We start from the raw sequence: 24,251 nt of genomic DNA, 5'->3' as shown, positions 1-24,251 counted from the left end.
CTAAAGTTGCTTATCAACTTAAGGAGATTTTGGGCTGAGATGATGGGATTTTCTAAATATACAATCATGTCATCCATGTCATCTGCAAACAGGGACCAATTACAATTTTTTAAAAGACATTTTGAGCATATCTGAGTTTGTAGTAGAGTTTCATTCTTACTACAAATTGCACTTCACTGCCAGGTACTCAATGCTCTTTGACCTCCAGACTTTCACCACCTCCTTCACAATTATAAAAATTTTCTCAACAGTTGTTAGGTCTTTGCATCACTCCCTCCAGATCCAAAGTCCAGGGTAGGAGCAACTGACTGGCTAAGTTTATGTCACACAGTCGCACTCAAGCAGCCAGTCAAAAGAGAGAAGTAGTATCTGGACTCTTTGGTTTCCATAGAGGAGAGAAACTCAGCTGAGAACCATCAGCTACAAAACTCCCAGGTGGGATAATAGGCACTTCATTCCTGAAGGGAAATAGGGGTGCTGTCCACAGCACCTGCCAGAAATCTTTGGGAAGGAACCTGAGGCAAGTTCAGTAGTCTGCCCTTATCCATGGGGCATGTGTTCTGAGACCCTCAATGGATGCCTGAAACCACGAATAGTATTGAACCCTATATACACTATGTTGTTCTCCTATACATATATAGTTATAATAAAGTTTAATTTATAAATTAGGCATAGTAAGAGATTAACAACAATAACAAAACAGAACAATTATAACAATACCCTAGCATCACTTATCTTGCATTTTGTGGGCATTAAGTAAAATAAGGGTTACTTGAACACAAACACTACAATACTGTGACAGCCAATCTGACAACTGAGTTGGTTTCTAAATGACTAATGGGCAGGTAATGTGTGCAGGGTGGATACACTGGACAAAGGGATGATTCACATTGTGAGCAGGATGGCACAAGATTTCACCCCAATAACAATGTGCAATTTAAAACTTATGAATTGTTTATTTCTGGAATTTTCCATTTAATATTTTTGGGCCTAGGGTAACTGAAACCACAGACAGGGAAACTACAAATATGGGGGAACTACTGTATTCATAGGGATTTTGGCTTTTGCTCTGAGTTAGATGAAAAGTCAATGAAGGATTGTTAGTAGCAGAGTATCAGGACATAAAGAATCTTTCTGGCTGTTCTTTCAAGAATAAACTGTAGAGAGCAAGGACTGAAGCCCTGAGACCAGTTGGGAGGCTATTTCCATTTTTAAAAATGGATGATAGACGGACCACTAAAAGGTGGGGGAACAGCAGATAAGTGTTGTATGAGCGTATGGACTAACTTGTCTATCTCTGCCTGTGCTGAAGGTGTGTCTTGTCTGGAGTTGTTGAGTATTGATAGAATGATGCAATTTTAGTCATGAGACTGTAACCAGGCCCCTTGAGATTTCAGCACCCCAGCATTTTTAGTGACTAAAATAATGAAAATGTTTTGCACTTGCTTTTTGCCCAATATTCTTTGTTCCCACAACAAAATTATTTGTTGCAAACAAACAGTTGCTGATGTCCTGTTTCTTTGTTAAACGGGGAGATAACTTCAGGGTCACGAAAAGGTTTGCAAGAAGAAATGAAGGCCTTTAAGGATATTGTTACTAGCTGTTGACTCCCAGAGGTCTAGTTGTTCCAGGTGTTACCTGAGATGGAAGAAACACAGGCTTTTCCCCTTGGTTCCCTGAAACTTCCCCTCCTCTACTCCCCAGCCACATTAAAAGCCCACTTTGTTGTTGTTATTGTTAAGGTGGAGTTGAGAGTTCCTACCTTCTGCCTTCTTGCTTTGGTTACACTGAATAAACCTTTCTCCATCTCCAAACACCCATGCATCAATGTTGGCATCAGCTGCCCATTGGGTACACAAGCCTGAATCTGGGGTTCTATGACAGTTCTGGCAACTATGGAAGAACCTTGTGCCCATGGCCGGGCAGTCCCAACCAGGATCTGCATGCACAGGGAGTCCCCAAAGCTGCCCAGGCAACTTGCCTGGGGGATACCCCTCACTGGTTCCTTTCCTGCCAGTAGTGACCACTTTTGGTGCAATGATTGCTTGGAGTGAAGACATATACCTGACTTTGGTGTACTTTTGGATTTGCATTTCCTGGGTGAGTCACCATGACCTTTGTGACAATTCTCACTGGATAGTGATCTGGATAGCACCCCACTTGACCCCAGTTTCATTGCACAGGAAGGACAATGGATAGGCCCAGCCTTACCTGAGTGTGGCAACTGTCTAACAGATCCAGGGGTAGGGAATGCGGCTTTAATGACTGCCTCAACTACTGACGCTGTGCCTTGTGTTCCTGAGGGATATATTTCTTTTCCCTTCCCTTCCCTTCCCTTCCCCTTCCCTTCCCCTTCCCTTCCCCTTCCCTTCCCCTTCCCTTCCCCTTCCCTTCCCCTTCCCTTCCCCTTCCCTTCCCCTTCCCTTCCCCTTCCCTTCCCCTTCCCTTCCCCTTTCCTTCCCCTCCCCTCCCCTCCCCTCTCCTCTCCTCTCCTCTCCTCTCCTCTTCTCTCCTCTCCTTTCCTTTCCTTTCTTTTTGAGACAGAGTTTCCCTCTGTTACCCAGGCTGGAGTGCAGTGGCACTGTCTCAGTTCACTGCAACCTCCCCCTCCCAGGTTCAAGCAATTCTCATGCCTCGGCCTCCTGAGTAGCTGGGATTACAGGCATTCACCACCATAGCCAGCTAATTTTTATATTTTTAGTAGAGCCATGGTTTTGCTGTGTTGGCCAGGCTGGTCTTGAACTCCTGACCTCAAGCGACCCACTCACCATGGCCTCCCAAAGTGCTGGAATTACAGATGTGAGCCACCATACCCGGCCTGCTCCTGAGGGATATGTTTCTATCTGCAGTCAGGAAAACCAACCCTGGGCCTGTAGGTGCATTAGGAGAGGAGATCATGGACAATGTTTGTTAGGATACTCAGTGACATCTTTCTTGGTACACAATGAAAGTGTTACCAAATACTGGACAAATTCCCTAAAACTGTTGCCCAGGGTCTCCCAAGGAATTCTGGAAGGAGATTCTGTCTGTCGGGGACAGGGTGGTCTCTGAAGCAGATTTGCCAGGATTCCTGATGACACAGGGTACTTCTTCAGATATACTTTGCTCTCATGGTGAGGAGTGGCTGCTCATCACCACGTGCTTAGAAATGTGTCCGTTACTTTAAGGGTTAGAGCTAATGAAACGTGCTGCTATCACAGCACAGCAAGTCTTTGGATTCTCTAGCTAAAGTTGTAAGTTGTTTAGATAATGGGATCGCATTAGATTACCTGCTGGCTGAACAAGGCCAACTCCTCCTGTTTCACTTATATTAACACCTCAGCTGAAGTTGAAATGCATGTAAATACAATAAGACAGCAAACTTCATGGTGGCAACAGATAAAAGAAGATTAACTAGGATTAGGTGATTGGTATTCTGGATTGTTTTCTTGGGTCTCACAAGGGATCCAATCTATATTTTCTAGTATCATTACATTTGGCTCATCCATCTATCTTATCATTATTGTAACTCATGTTTTCATTAATGTCATCATCAAATATAGATTAAGATGCTATTCCAAGACTATAATAGGTAACAGCACCCAGATAATGGAATTGCAGTATGCAGGATATGGGCCTGGCCCCTGGAAATACTTTCAACTTCAGGTGGATAGGTGCCGCTCTTCAGTTTCCACACCTTTGCCCCTTTTCAGCAGGAAGTAGCCAGAGAAGAATGACACCCCTTTTCCTACATAAGTGAGGAATGGAAAAAGGCAGTGGGGATTTGTGACAGGGCCCCTTGAGATCTCAGCATCCCAGCATTTTTAGTGACTGAAATAATGAAAATTCTGATCAGGCCCTTGTGTTTGCTTGCACTTCCTTTTTGCCCAATATTCCTTGTTCCCACAACATAATTATAAACTGCTGATGCACTGTTTCTCTGTCAAGCAGGGGGAGTTAAATTCAGGGTCACAAAGAAAGTATCCAAGAAGAAATAAATGTCTTCAAGGATGTTGCGACAAGCTGCTGACTCCTAGAAGTCTGGTTGTTTCAGGTTTATCTGAGAGTGAAGAAACACAGACTTTTCCCCTTGGTTCCCTGAAACTCCCCCTCTCCTACTCTGTAGCCACATAACTCTCTGCTTCTTTTTCTTAAGGTAAATCGGAGAGATCTTGCCCTCCTGCCTTCTTGCTTTGACCAAATTAGATAAACCTTTCTCTATTTCCAAGCACCTGTGTGTCAGTGTTGGCACACATTGGGTACACGAGCCTGAATTTAGGGTTCTCTGACAAGATGGGGTGGTTAATGCAGACACAATTGAATTATAGAGACAATGATCACATTTTCTGAATCTCAAGGCCAGATAGTTCTGGTGTTTCATGAGTAGGAGACAGAGCTTAAAGCCAGTGATTTAGGTGTTGAGCAATTCAGGAATTTCTAGGACATTTTGGTAAGACAAAGTATCTGATTGGTGTTAGCCATGGAGAATGCTCCCTCTTGTGAAATGTTGAGAAGGGAAGAGGGAGTGGGGGTGGGTGGAATGGAGCCCAGGGGCTAGGAATGAGGCAATCTCTCTTTTGTGGAAGTCCTCAGTAGGTTGTGTGACTGCTGCTCTCCAACCTGGAAAAAGAAGACGGCGGCCATGGGAGACATTTAGGATTTTGTCTCAGACTCTTCCCAGAGATGATCCAGGAATCCTGCTTCCTGGTGTCCTCCAGAAAAGGGAGATGTGTTTGTTGCCTTGGCAGCGTAACTTGGTGTTTTAAAATTTTTTTGATAAAACCTTTAACTGGAAATCAGCCCCATGGGGGAAATTCTGAGATCCACGACAGAGTGAAGCATAGCCATTATACCAGGGACTTTGCAAATGTACTGACAAGAGTTCAATGACCAGCTCTGCCACTTTCCAGCTGTGTGACCCTGGAAACATTACTGCTCTGTTTTATCCTTGTTTCCTCATCTACCACTGCTTCCTAAACTTGAGTGTGCCCACAAATCACCCAGGAATCTTGTGACAAGGCTGGTCATGAGATTCTGCATTTCTAACAAGTTCTCAGGTGACCTGGAAGCTACCTGTTCCTGGAGCATGCTTTGAGTAGTAATCTGATTTTTAGGGTTACCCTGAGGGTTTATGTGTATTATTTATGAAGAGCTTAGCATGGGGCCTGGCATAATGGCTTCGAGTTATTGTTCCTTGGGCAATGGGAAGGAGCTGACTTGGACTTTGAGGGAGGACCCTGAATCAGAGTGGTAAATAAGGGACAGTGCCCACATGAATGCTCCCTCTTCAATTCTGCCCTCCATCCCAGAGGAAGTCTGGAAAAATTATGGATTGGGGGGATTATAATGCAATGGAAGAGACCTTTTGGCAAGACCAAGGATGCCTCTGTTTCATTCCCACCCTGTGATCTTAAAGAAGTCCCTCCCCATCTGTGGGCCCTCTTGAAATCAATGAATGAGATGATTCCTGTGTTTTTCTCCTCCCCCTCCAAGTTGTTGTAATTGGTGTTGCTTAAGGCAAACCAAGAAACTCTAGAACCAGGGCTCTTCACTCCTCTCCCCGTGTAACCCTTGGCAGGAAGATGTAGTTTAGCCTTAGTAGATAATAACTTTCATAAAAATTCTTTTTTTTTTTTTTTAAACCGAGTCTCACTCTGTCACCAAGCTGGAGTGCAATGGCATGATCTCGGTTCACTGCAATCTCTGCCTCCTGGGTTCAAGCATTCTCCTGCCTCAGCCTCCCGAGTAGCTGGGACTATGTAGTGTAGTAGCGTGAGCCACCACACCCAGCTAATTTTTGTACTTTTAGTAGAGATAGGGTTTCACCATGTTGGCCAGGATGGTCTCGATCTCTTGACCTCGTGATCCACCCACCTCACTCAGCCTCTCAAAGTGCTGGGATTACAGGTGTGAACCACCATGCCCGGCCCACTACTTTTTTTTTTTTTTTTTTTTTTACTTAAAATGTCCTTAACATCTTCAGTTTCTCCCCAATTCCCCTTTCTTCCCTGGTTTCTGTTGTTTCCTTGTGTCTTATTTCACAAGACTAGAAATCCCCTCCTTGTCCAATATAGGCCCTTCCAATATCGTACCCAAATTTCCAAATCCACCCCTTTCTCCTTCAAAACCTTTATCTCCCAGTGGGTTAAGCAGTACTTCATACTAAGGTGTGAATGACTGCTCTAAATTTCCCCAGTGTATTTGTAAGTATGTGTATGTTTTAAAAAGGAGGTCTTGAGATTTTAAACTTGATTGCAATATTTATAGAATTTCGGGCACAGAGATGAAGCATTTTTAGGAGCACATCAGGGAGAATAAATGTAGGGGTAGAGGAATGAATCTCTTGTTCACAAAAAATAAAAATAAAAATAACTTCTATGGCCCTCAGATCAATCCCAAATCCATGGAGGGCTGTGTTCTTGTTAGAAAATCAGGTGAACTTGCACATTTTCTCACATTTTTCTTTCGTTGAAAAGTTGTTGCTGTTGCTTCTGCAGCCTCCGTAAGCAAATAATTCACATTCACCAGTTTCAGAGTTGAAAAACCATCGACTCATGTAGGCTTGACAAGGGCCCTTTTCCATAGGAAAAGAGCATACATTTGGGAGGAGATCCATGATAGTGTCTGAAGAGAGAAAGTGGTTGAAGGAGACCAAACCCATCACCTTCCCCTTGTTTGCCTCATATGCCAGGGGCTGTGACAGCCCTGGGCACAATTGTGAGGTCATCTACAATGGCTGTGCTCTGTACCTCTTTCTGCCCAGCTGTGGTCTGATCTGTTTACACAGAAGTTGACATTTTCACTTCTGAGAGTAGCCTGATATGGTGAGAATCACAGGCTTGAGAACCCAATTCAAGTGGACTGAGATTGTAGTCAAACCACTGGCTGCTGTGTGATGTTGTATAAACCTAACTTCTTCATATCTCCATTTCTTCATTTGTAAAATCAAGGAGTTGAACCCCATCATCTCTGAGTGCCCTTCCAGATCTGATTTTGTAGAATTTGATAATAAAGATCCTCAGGTTCCTACCTCCTGTCTCATAATCAATTCTAGAATCGATATCCTGTGACAGAAGGAAGACAGACTTTGAATCTGAGAGCAAGATTGAATCTCAGAGGGTTCAAACTTGTCTCAATTATCTTCTAGCTATGTGATCTTGGACAAGTGACTTATCTCATTGACATTCAATTTCCTTCATTGCAAACATGCTGGTATAATATCCACATTTTTGGTTTATTGAAGGGTTAGAGATTACCAGTGAAAAGCATTGATAAATAGAAAATAAATCAGTAAATAGTAGCTGCTCTTAATCATTCTATTGCTTAACAAATAAGACTCTTGAGAAAAGGGACCTCATTGTACTCATTTCTGCAGCCTTAGTGCCTAACACAGGCCTAGTTCTCAGTTCTTAGCAAATATTTGTTAATAGACCACCACCACCACCACCACCACCACCACCGCCACCACCACCACCACCGCCACCGCCACCACCACCACGACCGCTACCACCACCACTACCACCACCACCACCACCACCACTGAGCTCCTTTGGGGCAGGATTAGAAGTTTCTTTGTGCCCTCCTTGTATGTTTCTGTCACCATGTGGGCAGTTTTACTCTTCGTGGTAGCTAGTAGAACTTCCAACATTATGTGAGGAAACCAAGGCCAGAGAAATGAAGTACCTGTCCTAATGTCAGGCTAGGAAGCAGTAGGACCAAGAATCAAACCCAGCATGGTTCGACTGCAAAGGCTTGCAGGTTCTCCATCCATCTTGGTTGGTGTAAAATGAGTGAATGGACGGATGAATGATCACACCTATGGTGGAACTTCAGGCAGCAACCTAGGACTTGGAAAGGTTCAGGCTCTGTCTCATCCTCCTACCTGCAAGGCTAACGCTAAGGGTGAAGGAGAATGGGAAGGAGACAGAATAGCTTATCCAATCAAGGTGGGAGGTGGAGGGGCATGTTCTTAAGACATCCTAGTTGCAGCAGCATTGGCTTTTAGACCCTTACAGGTGACTCTGTAGGGGCTGGAGTCTCATCTGCTCTTAATTTTCTCAGTATTGCTTCTCTGCTCTTCCATTCCATTAAACCAAAGGAAAATCACTTGACTTGTTTCTCTTTTATGTAAAGTAGATAATGACACCGTGTGTGTGTGTTTTGAATGTGACAGAAGCTGTTCTAAGTGCTTTACAAGAACCTATTAAGAGCTAAGTTATACTGAGAGCTTGACATACATCAGACTATTTGACATACATCAGAAAAGGTGGTTAACCTTTTTTTTAAAAGAAGAAACTGATGCTCAGAAAGGCTATAAATGATGTTCCTGAGGCACAGAGTTTGTAAGTAGAGGAGCCAGGACCAGAACCCAGGTGTGTCTGACTCCAGGTATGCTCATCCTGTAAACCACTACATTCTTCTTACTTAAGGCAGACGTTTTCAAACTCGAGTATGCATCAGAATCATCTGGAAGGCTTGTTAGAGAGACGTACCTCCACAGTTTCTGATCAGGTGGGACTGGGAACTAGTATGTTTCTAGTTGCTGCTGCTGCTGCTACTGCTGTTGGACTAGGGGACAAACTCGAGAACCACTCATCTATAGGGTTATTGGGAGGTTTAGGGTTCCATTTATATCTAAGAATCTATCATTAATAGCTCCATGTACATACATGCAGAGAGCTATGCTTGCATGTGCAAGGATGTTCACTGGCACATTGACAGTGACAATCTCCAGAAGGTAAGATTTCGATAATTTTTTACTTTCTTTCTTACCCTTTTGTGTATTCTAATATGCATTTTTATACAGGGAATCCTACTGGCTGCTTAAAAATCTTGGAAACTGCTGCCTACCATCCCCGTTTCCAGCAGATTATCTTAGCTATAACTGCACTTCATCTCCCCACTTCCATTTGCAGATTCCAAGCTCCACAGAGAAAGTGGTCCAGGAAGGAGCCGTTTCTGACAAGTGCATCTAACTTGGCTAAGTTCCTCACTCTCAAATTCTGGCTCTGATCTCCTTTTCCCAACCTCTCCTAGCCTGCCACCAGCCCCACCCCAGATGTTGAAGGCCCCCTTTCCTGCTTTGCTTATTTTATTTTCTACAGCACTTTGATCATCTATCATGTGTATTAGGTATTGTATGTCTCTCTCCCTTTAACATCTTAATTTCACAAAGGCAGGGTCTTAGGCTCCTTGCTTTAACCCCAGCACCTAGGACAGTGTCTGGCACATACTATGTGCCCAACATATATCCGATGAAGTGACTTGAACTGAATTGACTCTCAATCCAGTAAGGTAAGAAATGGGTTCTGTTGGTGCTGCACCACCTCCCCCACCACTACCCACCCCCAGCCTGATTCCCAGTCTACTCTTTGAGATCCCACATTTTATACCAACCTTGTGATAGTTCTGATCGAAGCTCTAGGCAGAGAGTGAGAATCAGGAGAAACGAGAGAGAGGCCTGAAGCTGCATGGTGCCACTCAGCCAGTGGCTCAGCCTGGGGTTGCCATTTTAGGGAGAAAAGGGACCAAGGGGAGGATCCTGGCCCCACATCCAGCTCATTCACCCTTAACTCAGGCTTTTCATGGGGCTGGGCTGCCTCAGGAACAGAGCGTTCATCCAAAGCACAGCTTCGCCTCTCTCCTCCTGGCCTTATCTGATCTGGCCAACCAAGCTACTTTAGTACCACTTCAGTGTGGAAGCCCTTTTCACAATACTAAAACGACAGCAGCCATTTTTTAGTACCTTTTATTTTCTAGGCACCATGCAAAAATGGTTTTCACACATTGCTTCCCTTAAGTCTCTACAAGAATCCCACAACACTTAAAGCTCCCATTTTGTAGATAAGAGGAGGTTATGCTACTTTGACCACTGTTACATTTACAGCACGTGTCAGAGACAGGACTGAGACCCGGGTCCATCTGCTTCAGTGCTCTCATATCACTCATTCATTCAACAAACATTCATCAGGTACCCACACTGCACCAGGCAAAGTATTAGATGCTGCCTCCATCCCATCTGGGTGCTCCCAGGAAATTATGGGAACAACACACACAAACACATTGGAAGTCAGAAACAGTCACCTACTTGGAGGAGAAGCAGACTCAGTATATTTTAATAGCAATATCAAAAGCACCATGTAGAAGGAGGGCCCAGCCTTGTTTGGTTCAGAGGGTCATGCTCCCTAGAGACACACCCCAGAATCCAGAACATTCCACCTGTCTCCTTTCCTTGATTCTCTAGAGATCCAATTTCTTTTGAAAGACAAAGCCAGCATGCTTTACTGAAATTTAGTGAGCCTCAGATTTAAAATCTGAGGCTGTGATGGGTCCAGCTACTCTTTTTCAAGAAGCATTCTATCATATATTTATTGTTATTTATTTTTAATTGAGAAATAAAAATTGTATAAAGGCAGTCCCCAATTTACAATGGTTTGACTTACAATGTTTGACTTTATGATGGTGCAAACACAATGTGCAGTCAGTAAAAACAGTACTTTGAATACCCATACAACCATTCTGTGTTCACTTTTAGTACAGTATTCAATAAATTACATGAGATATTCAACACTTCGTTATAAAAAGAGGTTTGTGTTAGATGATTTTGCCCAACTGTAGGCTAGTGTAAGTGTTCTGAGCAAGTTTAAGGTAGGTAAGACTAAGCTATGATGTTTGGTAAGTTAAGTATATTAAATGCATTTCAACTTCTGATATCTTCAACTTAGGATAGGTTTATTAGACTACAATCTCATCATAAGTTGAGGAACATTATATATTTATGATGTACAATATGATGTTTTGAATATATGTGTGTGTGTGTATATATATATAGAGAGAGCAATTTTCTCTCTTAGCAATTTTCAAGTGTACATTATGTTATTAACTATAGTCACCATGCTGTGCAATAGGTCTTCACAACCTATTCCTTTTGTCTAACTGAAATTTTGTACCCTTTGTTGACCAGCATCTTCCCAATACTTCCCACCCCCAGCCCCTGGTATCCACCATTCTACTTTCTGCTTCTGTGACTTCAACTTTTTAGATTCTACACGTAAGTGAGATCACCTGGTATTTGTCTTTCTGTGCCTGGTTTATTTCACGTAACCTGCAGGTTCATCCACGTTGTCACAAATGGCAGGATTTCCTTCTTTCTAAGGGCTGACTAGTATTCCATTGTGTATACGTACCACATTTTCTTTATCCATCCAGTAATGGACACTTGGGTTGATTTAAGTCCAGCTACTCTTGACCTGGGCAAGTCATTTAACCTCTTCCAGCCTCAGTTTTCTCATCTATAAATTGGGGTTAATTATGTGGCTTTAGCATAGTTCCCAGAATTGGTGCAAGTGTTCAATAAATATTCAAAAGCCTCACACATTGTGAATGCACACACAGGTACATGTCTTTTGCAAGGGGTGTGTATGTGTGTGTGTGTGTGTGTGTGGCAATGATGCCTTTTTGAAAATGAGAGTGCCTACTGAATCAGCAGCATACTTAGTTCCTACAGAAATGTTTTCCCCACCTTTGCATGTTAGTTATAGCTCTTCCTTTTCTTTACATTTCCTGGAGCCATGATACTCATTCCTTGGCCATTGCTTTCTCTAACTATAGGTTATGCAATTGTTGGTCGACCCTCTCATTATCTGTTGATCTTTACTGTTTACCCCACATTTATTTCCTCGAAGGCACCTCTGAAGCCTACATTGCAACATCTTGGTGGTACAACTTCTTTTGCACCTTGAGGGGTCCACCAGCATTATCCTTGATATCTCCTTTCTTAGCCCTCTTGGGTGATCAAATCTGTTCATCAGAAAACAAAATAATGATAGAAGGAAGAAAGGAATAGACTGTCACTTGCTGTGCAGGCAGAGGAAAGGCGGGAGTGCCTATTGATGCTCCTTGGCTGAGAGCTTCCTACAGTGTTGCCTCCTCTGGGGCGGTGGATCAGGAAGTGAGAAGCTTCCTTTAAACATACTAATCAGGAGAGCAGGGGAGGGAGTGATACTGCCCCCAAGGACACTTGGCAATATCTAGAGACATTTTTGATTGGGGGCACCTACTGGCTTCTAGTATGTTGAGGCAGAGATATTGCTAAACATCCTATACTGCTCAGGACAGCCCTCACATTTGGCATCAAATGTTAATCATGCCAAGGTTAGGAAACCTTGCAGAAGAGCAATAGATAGAAACACTTTTTTAAAAAATTATAATAATATTTCCAATATTAACAGCATGATAAGGATCCAGTGCAGCGAGGGGCAGTGCCTGATGAGGTGCGTCTGTACTCGTTTGACCAAACAGGCCTTGTGGGTAGGTACAACAAGACCTGGCCCTTGAAAAGTTCATTCTGTACTCAGGTTGCCCTGGGGATCTTTGGTTATGACTCAGTGAATTGGCTCTTTCTCAGGAGATCTGGGTGGCAGTGTTATTGTAATTCCAGAAAGGGGAGGACAAGTGTAAGATTTATTAAAAACATGTTAGAGCAGCGAGAAGGCAGCCCTAGCTAGTTATCTAGCACTTATATTCATTACAGGAATCTTACTAACCCTATGTCAACCGTATGTGTGTGCATGTATGTGAAAAATCATTACATTATTTTTTTAAAAAATTAATAAATTCAGGAGCTACATGTGCAGGTTTGTTACATGGACATATTGCATAGTGGCAAAGCCTGGGCCCGAAGAGTGAACACTGTATACCATAGGTAATATTTCAACCCTGCTCCACTTCCGATTCACTTACTTCCTTTTTTTTTTTTTTTTTTTCTTTTTTGAGATGGAATCTTGCTCTGTCATCCAGTCTGGAAGTCTGGAGTTCAGTGGTGTGATCTTGGCTCACTGCAGCTTCCGCCTCCTGGATTCAAGAGATTCTCCTGCCTCAGCCTCCTCAGTAGCTGGGATTACAGACATGCGCCACCACGCCTGGCTAATTTTTGTATTTTTAGTAGAGACGGGGTTTCACCATGTAGGCCAGGCTGATCTCAAGTGATCCGCCCAGCTCGGCCTCCCAAAGTGCTGGGATTACAGGCACGTGCCACTGGGCCCGGCCCCAATTAACTTACTTTTGATTGAGATCCATTAATTTGACTGGTTTAAGGAAGGAGGAAGTAAATAAGGGTGGGATTTTGAAAGAATAAAGTTTCACCCTTCAGGTTCTAACCTCCAAATGACCTTTCTCTTTTCTAGAAGGAAGAAGGGGACTAACATCTTATGAGCACCATATGTCAGGCAATTAATTTAATTCTGGGAAAATATAGTAACTTTGCACCAGTATAGCTCCAGTTCCTGCCCCTTCTTTGTGCTTTTGTTGTCATATATATTACATTTATGTCTATTATAGCAGGTTATAATCAAGAGAAGACCACACACACACACACACACACCCTTATACACACATATACACACTTTATATTTACCCACATACTTACCATTTCTGGTGTTTTTCATTCCTTCCTGTGGATCCAAATTACCATCTGGTCTCATATTCTTTCAGCCTTAAGGATATAGTCTAGTTCGAGAGAAGTATCACCTCCTCTCAGTTTTTGTTTATATGGGAAAGTCTTTATTTTGCCTATATTTTCTTTAATTCAAATTTTTATTGAGATAATTATAAATTCACATACAGGTGTAAGAAATAATATGGTTTCCCCTAATGTTAACATTTTTAAATGTTTCCCTAGTTTCCCTAATGGTAACATATTGAAAATGGGATACACACACACACACACACACACACATATATATATATACTTTCTACTGTAAGGAATTGGCTCACATGATTATGGAGGATGATAAGTCTAAGATCTGCAGTCAGAAAGGTGGAGACCCAAGAAAACCAATGGCACAGCACCGATACAAGTCCATGGGGTTAAGAACTGGGAGAGCCAATTATGCAAGCTCCAGTCTGAGTCTGAGGGCCTGAGAACCAGGAGAGCCAATGGCATACATTCCAGTTCAAGTCTGAGTGTGGAGAAAACCGGTGTTTCAACTTGAAGGCAGGTAGGTAGAAAAAATACATATTTCTTACTCCGACTTTTATTTCATTCAGGCCTGCAACAGACTGGTTAAGGCCCATCCACATTGGGGAGAGCAATCTGCTTTACTCAGTCTGCCAATTCAAATGTCAATGTCATCTGGAAACACCCTTACAGACACACCCAGAGATAATGTTTAACCATATATCTGGGCACCCCATGGCCCAGTCAAGATGATACATAAAATGAGCAATCACAAGTCCATTACTTGTCAACCTGGCACCCATACATATCTCCTTAGGCTATACTTAATCTTAAAATAAAAACTATTACAAGGTTATAATCCCACCTAACATGATACAATTATCTTGCAGACAATGGAAATACACCAACCCCTTCCCCAAAGAGAACATCGTTTTTGAGTGACATCTACTCCTCTTGATATTTCATAGCTTAAAATTCTATGATGTAAAATGAACAATACTTAAGTACTACGGAATAAAGTCGATACATCTTATGTTGCATAATAAGGAAATAGGAGAGGGAAGAAAACAAAGATATTTGCTTAATACACACCCATATTCATAACAAAATATGGAAGAATACTCATGACAATTGCAGTTTTTGTTTCTGTAATGGTCACATGGTCATAGCTGGCATTTATAACTACTTTTCCCCACTACCCATTCTGTATTGCCTTTGCCTTCAGCAAGCACCTCAGCTGGTCATTGTTCTTTACCTGGGGAAGTAACCCAAACCTTCATTCCTGAAGGGTTTGGGCCGTTTGCTAATGGTCCTGCCTGAGTTCGGTTGTAGTTTTCCATTGGCCTTAATCAAAGGGCATGGTAATATTAAGAGTTGCCCCAAAGAATCTTCTGTATTCCGGACACACTCTTCCTTTACCTCTATTGTGCAGTACTTCAATTTCCCCCTTGGTAGTCTGGATCAATAACCCCAGCCAACATAGTAATGTCTTTCTTTGCCTATTGAGTCAGAGGCAGGAGGAGCCCAAAGTAGCCAGATGACAGTCTTAACTTTCAGTTCAAGGGAATCATTGTTGGTTTTCTTTGTGAAAGCATGCCTCCTTTTGGAACTAAGACTTCTAGGGAAGCATACTATATGATCATGGGAATAGGAAGCAAAAATTTTGCTAGTAGGTCACCAGGGATAATAGTGAGTAATACCCACTCCCATTTCCACCCTTTTATTCCTGGGCACATGAATCCTGACTATGGGAGAAAGGGTACCATATATTGGAGACTGATTCAGAGCATATACAGCCTACAGAACCTTTGCACCCCATCCTGCAAGGTACTATCAAACCAGCTGCTTCAGGATGCTGGGAAATACAATAAGATCAGTGAATACCATGAGCACGGGCCTATTGCTATAATTTTTTTTTACTGTGACATGAGTTCCTTGATAAGAAGCAACACTGTGTGAAATACTATGACAGTGGATAAAGCATTCCATAAGTCTACAGATGGTAGTTCTGGCAGAAGCGTTCCATGCAGGGAGGGCAGATTAGTGTTCAGAGTAAGTATCTATTCTAGTAAGAACAAAACACTGACCCGTCCCTGATGGAAGTGGTCCTTATCTGTTGTCTTACCTTTCTCTTTCCCTCCCTCCCCACCCCCTTTCCCATGCCCACAATATTTTCTAAAAGCTCCCGAAATGATTGTAATTTTAGCCCAGGATTAAGAGGGATTCTCCTCTGACTTTCACATCTAATAAGAACCCACTAGAGGAACTTTTGCCTCTCATCCTCCCAATCCTGGGCTTAGTGGGATTGGTGGTCTTAGTGCTCAAGGGAGGAATGCTTCCACAGGAAAACACTGTTGGGATTTTGCAGAATTAAGAGCAAACACTGCTCCTTGGATATTTTTGGCTTTTCATACCATTTAATCAAAAGAAAGGGAAGGGTGTCACTGCACCAGATGGGTGGTTAATCCTGATAACCAAGGGGAAATTGGGTTGCTGCTGTACAGTGGAGGTAAGGAAACTTGTCTGTATACTAGTTCTCCTGAGCAACAGAGCCAATATAAGACTGTGTGTGTGTGTGTGTGTGTGTGTGTGTGTGTGTGTGTGTGTGTGTAATTGGCTCATGCAGTTATGGAGGCTGGAGGTCAAAAATTCCCATGATCTGTCATCTGCAAACTGGAGCCCCAGGAAAGTTGGAAGTTGATGGTGTAATTTAGTCTGAGTCTAAAGATCTGAGACCAAGGGAGTCGATGGTGTGAATCTTTGTTCAAGGGCAGGAGAAGATGACATGAGATGTCCCAGTTCAAGAAATGAGGCAAAAAGATGGAACAAATTTTTCTTTCTTCTATCTTTTGCTCTATTCAGGCCTCAATGGATTGGATGATGCCTACCCACATTCAGGAGGGCCGTCTACTTTACTGAGCCCACCAATTCGAATGCTCATCTCATCCAGAAACACCCTCGCAGACAAACCCAGACATGATGTTTAATCTGGATATTTTGTGGCCCAGTCAAGTTGATGCATAAGATTAACCACCACAACCTAGAACCCAAGATATTCATTGGCACCTCTTAGAACTCCTTTGTACAATAGTCTTGATCAATGAAAAACTGTGGGAACCCCATAAAGGAAAGATAATGAAGGGCTCAGACTGCACAGAATGAAAGTTTGGATCACCTCATCAGGTGAAGCACTCCATCTAACTGGCAGAAGGTAATGGAAACATAGAAAGGATGCTGGGAGAAGGCAGTTATTGTTATCATCTTGAACTTCATGACCAGCCACACAGGTGGGGTCTGTAGTTATTGTTTTATGTTAGTTGTTTCTTTCCTCCCTTCTTCCACAATTGAATATGAGGAATATTGGTGATGGCTAGCATTTTAGCTTTTAGGTATGTGACCATCTGATACCTCCCACAATGATTTGGTGACCAGGGAGACTCATGCAACCCCATGCTGGGACATGGACTTTTCATGTGGACAGAACCCAAGAGTGAATGTTGAGAGATGGATGTGAATTTCTTTCTTCCCCCTTTTGGACCCATTTACCCCCTTTTCTGTGCCCTGCTTTATACCTCAGAAAACCAAATATATGGGTTGCATCAACAGTTATCTTGCTCTCTGGCTTCTGCTTGGAACCAGCCCATGGGGCACAGAAGGAGATTAGAGGAAAGACTGGGACTAAGGTTTGGGTATTTATTCCCCAGCTTCCTCTGGTTGTGTCTCCACGGTCTGCATGGATGCCTCAACTTCCTCCTTTCAGGATATCCCTTCCATATAGATCTCTGTTCCAGTTACCAGCCCTTCCCCCTTGGCCCTTCACATTAAGGTGTGTTTTATTATATGATGCATTTCCATTCATTCAACAAATATCCATTGAAGATCTCTCCTGTGTCAGACACTAGTAAGAAAAAGGCACAATGCTTTTTCCTTATAGTCTAATGTCTAGAGGGGAGAGAAACATTGAATAATGTCACAATTAAATATAAACCTACAAATTATGATAAAAGCTATGACAGAGAAGTACAAGATCTGTGATGAAGATTTGAGGTGAAGGGAATCCACACATGAGGACCAGCACATGTGAGTGCTTTGGGGGCAGTAAGGAGCTCAGTGCATTTAAGAAGCTGAAATAAGACCAGCAAAGCTGACACAGTAGATGGGGAGAGAAGCTTGACTTGACAAGGTTTCTCAGTGAATTAGCTTTGGGGAGGGAGTTGTGGGAAAAAGAGGAGATTCCTTAGACATAAAAAATAAAGTACACTGGAGCTAAATATACTTTTGGCATCTCCATGTCCTCCTTTTACTTTACTGCTGAGTTGAAACAACACCAAAGATGTGCTCATTTTGCTTGATGAATTAATATGCTAAAGTAGGCAGTAAAGAGGAAATCAATAGCAGGGAGAGAAAACTGAGCAAAAGGACAGCAATGATGAATCACGAATGATGCACTCTCTACTGGACAATACTTAGCAGAAATAGCAAATTAAGAAGGATGGGTCTTTAGAACAAAAGTTAATAGCAGAAAGAAGCAAGAATGTACAAAAGTGTGATGAATCAGAAGTGATGTGACCTACATTCAATAATACTTTTCAGGAATGTGATATTAAATCAGGAGTATTAGACTAGTAGTTCCCAAACTTACAGGGCATCAGAATTACCTTGAATCTTAAAAAATCATGTTGTATACTTTAAATATACACAGTAAAATTTTTTTTAAAAAAGGAACATTATATAGAATTTACAAAAAAGAATTACCTTGAGAGCTTTATTTATTTATAAAGTTTAGTTTTTTGGGAAGGCCCTAGAATCTGAATTCTTGGTGTACTGGTACTAGTGAGTTACTACCTTAGGTGATTTGGCTAAAAAAAGAAATCCATGGCTTATCAATGATAGACAATGTATTAAACAAGTACTGAAATACATGCCCATTTTCTTCAGCGTCTGCTGTTGTTATACGGCATCTGAGATATCTTAGGACAGCCCAGGTAGCAGTACTTGTTGATTTCGAAATGTAAAGCGCACTGAATGGGGAGTAGAAACTTCCCTCCAAACACAAAACCCAGGTCTCAATGACAGTTAGGTGGTCTCGGTTCTCCCTTCCCCATGTTTCAGCTGTGGAGTGCAGCTGGTCTGACAAGAGGCAGGTCCTGGCAAGGAATTGGATCCTGAAAGGGGTGTGGCCTACAGTGTTTTGCTGCATCTTCTGTTCCTCTGGGTAAGACAACTTCCTCCAACCCTCACTGCTACCACCACTGATATCTTTATGAAAGTCCCTGGGGTTGGGGGAATGAGAGCCACGGAAGTGACACAGGCAAGTCTGTGGTGGGGGAAGCAGTTACCCCTCCAGGCTCTGGATGCTTCTGGTTCTTCAAACCAGCTGCACGGTACCTCCTCAGAGATGCAGCTGGCCATGCCTTCCCACCTAGTGGACCACCTAGTGGACCAAGCACCATTTGATCCCTCAGAGGTCTCAACACTGGCTACAGAAATTTTAGAAGACAGAGTGCCAGTCACAGCTCCCACCTCTCTGTTCCCCCAGAGGTGTGAGCGCTATGTGTGCCTGGGCCCCTTGTCTTAACTCCTGGGTTCTGGTAACGCCAAATCTTTTATACTCCCAAATCTAGGAGTGAGGGATTCTAATACTCATGTAACCAATTCTCCATATTAAATCGTCTCTGAGTGAAAGCTTGGCTCTTTCATTTCTTGTACTGGGAATACTGGTTTTTAACTCCCACCAAGACTCTTCCTTAGTAGCAAGTCCTAGTAAGAATTAGATTTAGATACTGAACATTAAAAATCAAAATCACAGATAGTCACTATATCCATCCTGATTTCCAACTAGTCCGTGGCATCTGGCAACACTTGGCCACCCTTCAGACCTGGTTAGCTCCCGTTTTGCTACTTATTTGCTGTATGATTTTAAACAAGTCCATTTCCCCTGCTAGAAGCTTCCATTTGTGCATGTGTTTTTAAAAAGAGAGGGATTGGGGCTACTGGAGTTTTTCTAGGCCCCTCGGCTTAGACATTCCCTATGTTTCCGAATGATTTAAGCTTCCTCTGGGCATTTCTGGCTCTGGAGACAGCTCCAAAGAGAGAATAAGAAGGAGAGGAAGACGAGAGGTCCTGGATATGCATGGTACCATGGGAAATACCTGAAGATTCCACTTGAGATGTCGTCTGGGATCTAATGGGCAGAGTCATGAGCAAATAGTCAGTGATAAAGAGACCCAACATACCCAGCCCCACTGAGGTCTTGCAAGGCAGGGGTTCTCAGTGCTCAGCCCTGAGGGCTCTGAGTTCATTCTTGAACAGAGCGGCAAGCAGATACTGTCCACCACACGACACATTCTGAACATTTCCAAGGGCCTCTTTGGTCCATGGGTGTCGGGGACAGAATGATTCTGTTCCATTCATTCATGTATGTCAACCCCAATCAAGGATTGAAGAGTGCCGGTGAGAAGGACAAGCACCAGGTTCTTATCAGATTTGGCAGAGTCCTTGATCTGCCATATTTTCTCAAATTTAGAATTACACTGTGACATCGTTAGTCCATCGTCTTCATCTTAGAAATGCAAAACTGAGGCCCTGAGAGGAGCATCCCTCCACCCTATCCTGTTCCAACCACAGTGTACATTCAACCGGGGTAAAGTTGGGATTCGGATTTGGACTTCTTTATTCCCAGACACGTGCTTTTCCCACAGGATGCAGACCAAAGACGACTGGTTAGTAATTTGGTCTGGATCTTAAGGATGCACAGGATTGGGATAGGTGTCCCAGGAGAAGAGACCAATTCTCACAGAGGTGTGGAGGCAAGAGCAAATGTCAACATGGGGAGATACCACACATGGGGACAATGTGACTGGACAGACACTTCGCAAAACTGCCAAATGAGCAGTGTTTTCAGGGTCTTCATCACGAACCTGACCTGATCCTCCCACTTCCAAGGATTCTAACATCTTCACCTACTCTCCTTCTACACCAGAAGCAGGCACCATAGACTTCTTTTGTTAATGGCAGGACATTTGGCACAATTTTACTGTAATCACTCAGAATATTAATTCCAGAATACTATTGATCTTCTTTCATACTGTGTCACACACTTTAAAAACATTATGTCTTATCTATTTGGGGAGTTACTTTCTAACAATTGCATTAAACCTCATTTTCAGCCGAGCGCGGTGGCTCACACCTGTAATCCTAACACTTTGGGAGGCTGAGGCAGGCGGATCATGAGGTCAGGAGTTCGAGACCAGCCTGAGCAACATGGTGAAACCGCATCTCTACTAAAAACACAAAAATTAGCCGGGCGTGGTGGCACATGCCTGTTATCCTAGCTACTCAGGAGGCTGAGGCAGGAGAATTGCTTGAACCCAGGAGGCGGAGGTTGCAGTGAGCCAAGATCGCACCATGCACTCCAGCCTCAGCGACAGAGTGAGACTCCATCTCAAAAAAAAAAAAAAAGAAAAAAGAAAAAAATCTCATTTTATCAGTAATGATTTGGACTTAGCTGTAAAATGTTTAACATATTTATTAAAATATCATTGACATATAAAAAATGTATACATTTAAGCTGTACCACTTGGTGTTTTGATATACGTATACGTTACAAAATGATCACATTTCAGCTAATTAGCATATCTATAATCTCTACATAGTTAACTATGTATGTATGTGTGGTATGTGTGTGTGTCGAGAAGATTTAAGATCTACTCTCTTAGTAAATTTAAGTATGCAATACAGTATTGTCAGCAATCCTTACTATGCCACACATTATATCTCTAGAATTTATTCATGTCATATGACTGAAACTTTATCCCCTTTGACCAACATTACCCCATTTCCCCCTCCCTCCAGCCCCTGGCAACCATCACCCTACTCTCTGCATCTAGGAGCTGTATATTATTAAAAAATGCTAAGAGAGTAGATTCTAAATGTTCTCGCCACAGAAATAACTTAGTGAAGTAATGTATATGTTAATTAGCTAGATTTAGCCATTCCACAATGTGTGCGTGTGTGTGTGTGTGTATCAAAACATGTTATTTCAAAAAGCAGTATGGAGGGGAAAAAATCGTGTTATATACAATAAATACATGCAATTTTATCTGTCAATTTAATGTAAAAATGTTTAAATTCCACATATAAGTGAGATCATGTAGTATTTCTCCTTCTTTGTCTTGCTTATTTCACATATCATAACATCCTGCAGTTCCATTCATGCTGTTCCAAATGGCAACATTTCCTTTTTAGTTTTTAAGGCTAATAATATCCCATTGAATATGTATACGTGTATTTTATTTTATTTTATTTATTTTGAGACAAAATTTTGTTCTGTCACCCAGGCTGGAGTACAGTGGTGCGATCATGGTTCACTGTGGCCTAGGGGTTCCTGGGCTCAAACAATGGTCCTGCCTCAGCCTCTTAAGTAACTGGGACTACAGACACATGCCACTATGCCCGGCTAGTTTTTAAAACTTTTTATAGGGATGGGGGTCTTTCTATGTTGCCCAGGCTGGTCTCAAGCTTCTGGGCTCAAGCAATCCTCCCACCTTGGCCTCCCAAATTGCTGGGATTACAGGTGAGAGCCACCATGCCCAGCCTTTTTCTTTACCTATTCATCTGTCAACAGACATTCAGTTTGTTTCTGTACTTGCCATGAATAATGCCAAGTCAAGGGAGCACAAGAAGCTTTCTCTTCTCAGTCCTGACTTCAGTTCCTTTGGATATATACCCAGAAGGGGATTGCTGGATCACATGGTAGTTTTAGTTTTAATTTTTTGGGGATCTTCCATATTGTTTTCCATAAATAGCTATACCAATGTACATTCTCACTACCAACAGTATCCAAGGATGCCCTTTTTCTAAACATTCTTGCCAATACTTATCTTTTGTCTTTTTTACAATAACCATCTTAACAGGGGTGTGGTGATATTTCACTGTAGTTTTAATTTGCATTTTCCTGATGATTAGAGATCTTGAGCACATTTTTATATACCTATTGGCCATCAAAATTTTTTCTTTTGAGAAATAGCTATTTAGGTTCCTTGCCCTTTTTTTTCAGCTTCCCAAGAATTGTTGGATGCCCATTTGTTAATCAGGTTACTTGTATTCTTGATATGTATTCTTGAATAGTAGTCGTGTGAGTTATTTATATATTTTGGATATTAATCCTTTACAGCATATATGGTTGCAAATATTTTTTCCTACTCAGTAGCTTGCCTTTTCATTTTGTTGATTGTTTCCTTTGCTGTGCAGAAGATTTTAGTTTGATATAATCCCACTTGTCTATTTTTGCTTTTGTTGCTTGTAATTTTGATGTCATGTCCAAAAAATAATTGTCAAAATCAATGTAAAGATGATTTTTTCTTACATTTTTTCTAAGAGTTTTTATTTTTCTCCTCCTAGCTTTATTGAGGTATAATTGACAAATAGGAACTGTATATATTTAAAGCGTGCAACTTCCTATATTGATATCAAATGATCACCACACTCAAGCAAATTAACATATACTCCATCTTACATAGTTAACCTTTTCTTGTGTGATGAGAACACTTAAGATCCACCCTCTTAGCAAATTTCGGGTATGAAATACAGTATTGTTAGTTGCGGTCACCATACTGTATGTTAGGTTCCAGAATTAATTTATCTTGCATAACTGAAATGGAAACTTTGTACTCTTTGACCAATATTTTCTCATTTTTCTCCTTCCCCCCCGCAACACCCCATCCTCCTTGTAATTACCATTCTACTCACTGCTTCTATGAGTTTGACTATTTTTAAAATTTATTTATTTATTTATTTATTTGACAGGATCCCATTCTGTCACCCAGGGTGCAGCCTTGAACTTCTGGCGTCAAGCAATCCTCCTGCCTCAGCCTCCCAAAGTGCTGGGATTACAGGCGTGAGTCATCACTCCTAGCCCAAGTTTGGCTATCTTAGATTCCACATATAAGTAAGATCAGACAATATTTGTCTTTTTGTGTCCAGCTTAATTCACTTAGCATGATGTCCTTTGGATTCATCTGTGTTGTGGCAAATGATGGGATTTCCTACTTTTTAAAGGATGAATACTATTCTATTGTATGTGTGTACTCACATAATGTATACAAATATTGTATAATGTATATATACATTGTATATATGTGTATAACATGTATGTGTGTGTGCATACACACACCACAGTTTTTAATTCATTATCTGCTGATGTACATTTGGGTTTCTTTCATATCTTTGTTATTATGAATAATGCTTCAATGAACTTGGAAATACAGATGTCTCTTCAAGACTTTTTAAAGAATTTTAGTTTCAGGTCTTACGTTTAAGACTTTAATCTATTTTAAGTTGATTTTTGTATATGGTATTGGATAGGTATCCAATTTCATTCTTTTGCATATGGATATCTAGTTTTCCCAGCACCGTTTGTTAAAGAGATCTTCTGTTGCCTATTGTGTGTTTTTGACACCCTCGTCAAAGATCAATTGACCACAAATGGATGGGCTTAGTTCTGGGTTCTTTATTCTGTTCCATTGGCCTGTATATCTGCTTTTCTGTTTTTGTGCCAGTGCAACACTGTTCTGATTACTCTAGCTTTGCAGTGTAATTTGATATCAGGAAATGTGATGCTTAAAGCTCTGTTCTTTTTCAAAATTCCTTTGGCAATTTGGGGTCTTTTGTGGTTCCATATGAATTTTAGCATTGCTTTTTATGTTTTTGTAAAAAATGCCATTGGCATTTTGGCAGAAATTGCATGTGCTCTGTAGGTTGCTTTGGGTAGTGTGGACATTTTGACAATATTAATTCTTCTAATCTATGAGCCTGA

At 41.8% G+C, this 24,251-nt stretch overlaps 1 protein-coding gene across 1 annotated transcript; it reads right to left on the bottom strand.

The window, feature by feature from the left end:
- Positions 1 to 6,182: 6,182 nt before the first annotated feature.
- On the bottom strand, positions 6,183 to 9,465 carry SPINT3 (serine peptidase inhibitor, Kunitz type 3). Its single transcript, XM_008015944.3, has 2 exons — positions 9,376 to 9,465; positions 6,183 to 6,603 (listed from the first exon to the last, which is right to left on the bottom strand). The coding sequence occupies exons 1-2, from the start codon at positions 9,449 to 9,451 to the stop codon at positions 6,410 to 6,412; spliced, it is 270 nt and encodes an 89-aa protein (XP_008014135.1). The 5' UTR covers positions 9,452 to 9,465; the 3' UTR covers positions 6,183 to 6,409.
- Between the last annotated feature and the right edge of the window lie 14,786 nt (positions 9,466 to 24,251).

Source organism: Chlorocebus sabaeus, chromosome 2 (genome assembly GCF_047675955.1).
Source record: "Chlorocebus sabaeus isolate Y175 chromosome 2, mChlSab1.0.hap1, whole genome shotgun sequence".
In the NCBI taxonomy this organism is placed as follows: Eukaryota; Metazoa; Chordata; class Mammalia; order Primates; family Cercopithecidae; genus Chlorocebus; species Chlorocebus sabaeus.
Note: the sequence above shows the minus strand (reverse complement) of the source record. Positions and strands in the feature narration are given on the sequence as shown.

What these genes read in the sequence shown, in the direction of transcription:
- SPINT3 (XM_008015944.3), bottom strand. Translation starts at nt 9,451, where the DNA reads ATGCAGCTTCAGGCCTCTCTCTCGTTTCTCCTGATTCTCACTCTCTGC. An exon ending in TCGATCAGAACTATCACAAG is followed by an intron (nt 6,604 to 9,375) that starts GTTGGTATAAAA and finishes TTCTCTCTTCAG; the next exon opens with ACACTATCATGGATCTCCTC.